Source organism: Somniosus microcephalus, chromosome 13 (genome assembly GCF_052327205.1).
Source record: "Somniosus microcephalus isolate GS21.2 chromosome 13, FLI_Smic_1.0, whole genome shotgun sequence".
Classification (NCBI taxonomy): domain Eukaryota; kingdom Metazoa; phylum Chordata; class Chondrichthyes; order Squaliformes; family Somniosidae; genus Somniosus; species Somniosus microcephalus.
This window is the reverse complement of record NC_140999.1, coordinates 164,058,218-164,062,581: the sequence shown is the minus strand read 5'-3', so window position 1 is coordinate 164,062,581 and position 4,364 is coordinate 164,058,218. Positions and strand designations below refer to the sequence as shown.

The 4,364-nt window shown below is 45.3% G+C and overlaps 1 protein-coding gene across 2 annotated transcripts in view; it reads right to left on the bottom strand.

Annotated features, from left to right (window-relative positions):
* Positions 1-502: 502 nt before the first annotated feature.
* ccm2l (CCM2 like scaffold protein) overlaps positions 503-4,364 on the bottom strand; it is a 94,161-nt gene continuing 90,299 nt past the window's right edge. For both annotated transcript variants that reach the window (XM_086005507.1, XM_086005508.1), the window contains one exon: positions 503-1,322. In XM_086005507.1, coding sequence (XP_085861633.1) covers positions 1,060-1,322 — 263 coding nt within the window. In that variant the 3' untranslated portion in view covers positions 503-1,059. The remainder of the gene's footprint in view (positions 1,323-4,364) is intronic.

The window sequence follows — 4,364 nt, the reverse complement described above, 5'->3', positions numbered from 1 at the left end:
CGTGCCTAAACTCTAGATCACACCCCCTCTGTCCTTCCAACACCTCAGCCCAGCTCACCCCAAGTGCCTACCTCAGTCCCAGCCGCCACACTCCTTTTGGCCTCAGCTTTATCAAAGGTAAGAGATAGCACATCAGTGGAGGATAGTTCATTAGTAATGGAACATATGTGAGAGCCACACAGAGACATTGGGAGACATACATAAGAGAGAGGAGACAGAGGAGAGAAGAACAGTGAGACGTGAAATACAAATACAGAGGCGGAAAAAGGAACAAAGAAAAAATTAGTCAGTGGAAATGTCAGAGACAATTTACTGAAGGAGATACAAAAATTTGTTTGATTTTAGTTTTTCACCAGAGATTTCTCCTGTGTTCAGTGCCAAAAAGCACTCTTTATTGCACTGACAACATTATTACAGGAGACCACAGAAAGAACTTCAAAACAATGCATTACATACAATGTATTCACCATCCATTTCATTACAGTCATTTTAACACAGAAAATGTGTATAATAACTTTAATCATATGGTGCACACAGTTTAAATAACATTTATTTATTATTCACATTTTGGATATTTTTCTCAGCTTTTAAAGAAGATAGAAATCAAATTCAGACTCATTTTACTTAATAACATCTTATAATTTTGTGGAGGCTAGCAAAAAACAAATCTGCCATTTGTATAAGCTTGGAAATGACGGTGAGCCATGCTATCGTATGGATGCTTACCTCAGTTGAGTGAAATTCCTCTCTCTGCTACTTTCATGAAGACATTGACCCATCTAAGGCAAACAAGTCATTGTCTTGGTTAAGATGACAGAGAGAGAAATTTGATGCGAGTGTATTAAATATTTGTATGATAACATCGTTCAGTGATTTTACAGCTGTAGTTTTATCAAGATATTAAACAGTTAGAAAATATTAAACATTTAGCACATGACACATTTTAATAGTTGGAAATACAAACTTTATGCAGACTTTCACACTTTGTCGTGCTGAATGACTGTCAAGTAATCATCAATTAGAATAATTAAGCAAAGTGAGAGGATGTCTTTACATTGGTCACAGTAAATCATCTTCCACATCACATCCTAAAGCTTCTATGTCATGTGTAATATTTGAAATCATTCTTTCAAAAGCATCTGATTCTGAAGGCACAGACCAGCTGTCATAACTTCTGACTGCAGATGCTGATGTATTACTCATGCTTCTCTTGATTCTTCCAAAGCTGTCTGTCAATATCCCTCTTCCATCTTTAATCCCAATGGTTTCTAAAAAGCTCTCAAAGTAGCTTGTGTCTTTATCAGGTATGAAGGCCCTCATTCCTAAATTAAGAAAGAGACATTGATTCATTAGCTCAAAATTTCCCCTGCAAGGACTGCTGAAACTACCAATGTATCACAAAGCTAAGGTCTTCCCTCATGGAAGTAAATGCTCTGAAAGTTAGAGGGCTTGAATATAAACTGTCATTAGCAAGCATCCAGGGCAAAGCAGCCTGCTTGATTGGCACCCCATCCTCCACCTTAAACATTCACTCTCTCTCCTTCCCCCTCTCTCTCTCCTTCCCCCTCTCTCTCTCTCCTTCCCCCTCTCTCTCTCTCCTTCCCCCCTCTCTCTCTCTCTCCTTCCCCTCTCTCTCTCTCCTTCCCCCTCTCTCTCTCTCCTTCCCCCTCTCTCTCTCTTTCCCCCTCTCTCTCTCTTTCCCCCTCTCTCTCTCCTTCCCACCTCTCTCCCTCTCCTTCCCTCTCTCTCTCCCCTCTCTCCTTCCCTCTCTCTCCTTCCCCCTCTCTCTCTCTCTCCTTCCCCCCTCTCTCTCCTTCCCCCTCTCTCTTCTTCCCCCTCTCTCTTCTTCCCCCCTCTCTCTCTCTCTCTCTCTCCTTCCCACCTATCTCTCTCTCTCTCCTTCCCTCTCTCTCTCCCCTCTCTCCTTCCCTCTCTCTCTCCTTCCCTCTCTCCTTCCCTCTCTCTCTCTCTCCTTCCCTCGCTCTCTCCTTCCCCCTCTCTCTCCTTCCCCCTCTCTCTCTCTCTCCTTCCCCTTCCCCTCTCTCTCTCTCCTTCCCCTTCCCCCCTCTCTCTCTCCTTCCCTCTCTCTCTCTCTCTCTCTCTCCTTCCCTCTCTCCTTCCCCCCTCTCTCTCTCTCTCTCCTTCCCTCTCTCTCTCCTTCCCCCCTCTCTCTCTCTCTCCTTCCCCCTCTCTCTCTCCTTCCCCCCCCTCTCTCTCTCTCCTTCCCCCCCCCTCTCTCTCCTTTCCCCCCTCTCTCTCTCTCTCTCTCTCCTTCCCCCCTCTCTCTCCTTTCCCCCCTCTCTCTCTCTCCTTTCCCCCCTCTCTCTCCTTTCCCCCCTCTCTCTCCTTTCCCCCCTCTCTCTCCTTTCCCCCCTCTCTCTCTCTCTCTCTCTCCCTCCTTCCCCCCTCTCTCTCTCCCTCCTTCCCCCCTCTCTCTCTCCCTCCTTCCCCCCCCCTCTCTCTCTCTCTCTCTCTCATTAATGTCAATGATAACATTGCAAAATTATAATTCTGCTTGCTACCTCCAAATTCACATAGAAGGAAAACTGTAAAACCTGGAGTATATGGCTACTGGCGATCCCCATTAACAAAAAACAAAGTTAAACAACCACCTCCTGGGTGCTTAGCAAGTGTTCTTCAATCCCAACAGTTTTATAAACATGGCAGAGAGGTCTTCAGTTCCCTCGGCCACACCGGGTACTCCAGCTAGTGCTAATATAAAATGCTTGTACAATCTCTGTTACCAATATATTATCAATATTGCTCAAAAGTGAGGACTGTAGATCAGCAACATTTTTTCATGTTCAAAATGTTCACTTTAATGTAATAAATGCAGAAATCAAGAAACTCATCACCTCCCCTCCCCCCTCCAAAAAAAGGCACCAGTCTAAAATTCAAAATCTAAAATCTAAACCAAGACTGTAATGACCTTCCCACCATTCTGGTCAGCCAATAGATTTATGTTATGTGATCAATTTGACACTGCCTGTTAAAATACCATTAAACCAACCAGATCTGCAGCACTTCAATTCAGAACACAGGAACAATCTTACAAGCCCAGCAAATATATTCCCTCCTCTCTCGTCCTTTAAAATAGCGCAGAATGGTACCTATTTTGTCTTAGAATAGAAACAAGAACTGGTATTTAGATCTGCAAGTTATTGAGGGGATATTTTTCCAAGTACGCACCGGTAGTGAAGAATTTCAGCCGATGGGAGTGCATATTGGAAAAGCGCGGGCAGTGAGTTATACTGTGCTAAATTGAACACAGTTAACACTTACAAAAGTAAAATACTGCGGGTGCTGGAAATCTGAAATAAAAACAGAAAATGCTGGAAATACTCAGCAGGTCAGGCAGCATCTGTGGAGAGAGAAACATAGTTAAAGTTTCAGGTCGATGACCCTTCGTCAGAACTGGAAAAAGCTGGAGATTGAACAAGTTTTTAAACAGTTAACGCTGTGTTATTGTAATTCTAAAACTGAGTTATTGTTCTGTTTGTGCTGATTAATTTATGATCTTATCCTTGACTATGTAGAAGCAGTGCAATAAAATAGTTATTAGTTGGACATCACGTGTGTTCTATCAAGGTGATGTGCCTCAATAATTCCGAGACTCGAAGGTAGCAGAACAAAACAAGGCTTTTATTAACTTAGAACGAAACACGTAAGCGAGAGAGATGTCGTCCTTCTGGAGATTGGGGCTAGACTGAAGCTAGCTTACAAACGGGGCCAGGTATGGGCGGAGCCCTACACACAGCACATTCCAGCACATTCCAGTATACAATACAGCACATTCCAGTACACAATACAATGAGGTCTGGGGAAGGGAAATGACACTGAAACCGATCTCAGTCACAGGCAGTGATGAATGGAAATATTTCATCACATTCACCCCCTTCTATAGATTTAGTCTGTTCGGGGGTTTGATAGTCCTCTGCGACCGACGTGGCTGTTGCGGTGCCGCGGGTGTCGGCTGGGTGTCCCCGGTAGCCTCCTGGGTCTCTGCCGGGGGTGCCGCCAGGGTTGTTGAAGGGGTAGTTGGTGGGGGTGCCGTTGGTCGGTGTTCTTCCGGGGGTGATGAAAGAGTAGTGGGTGGGTAAGAGTTGCTGTGATCGTCGTTGCCGCTATTGCCAGTGGTTGTTGTCGATGCCGGCTGGGGCAACGTCTTTTATGGACACGGTGTCCTCCCTTCTGTCGGCGTGCCGGACATATGCGTATTGGGGGTTGGCGTGGAGTAGGTGTACTGGCTCCACGAGAGGGTCCGTCTTGTGGCCCCTCACATGCCTTCGCACGAGTACCGGACCTGGGGTGGAGAGCCATGACGGCATGGATACGCCTGAGGTGGATTTCCGGGGAAAGACAAA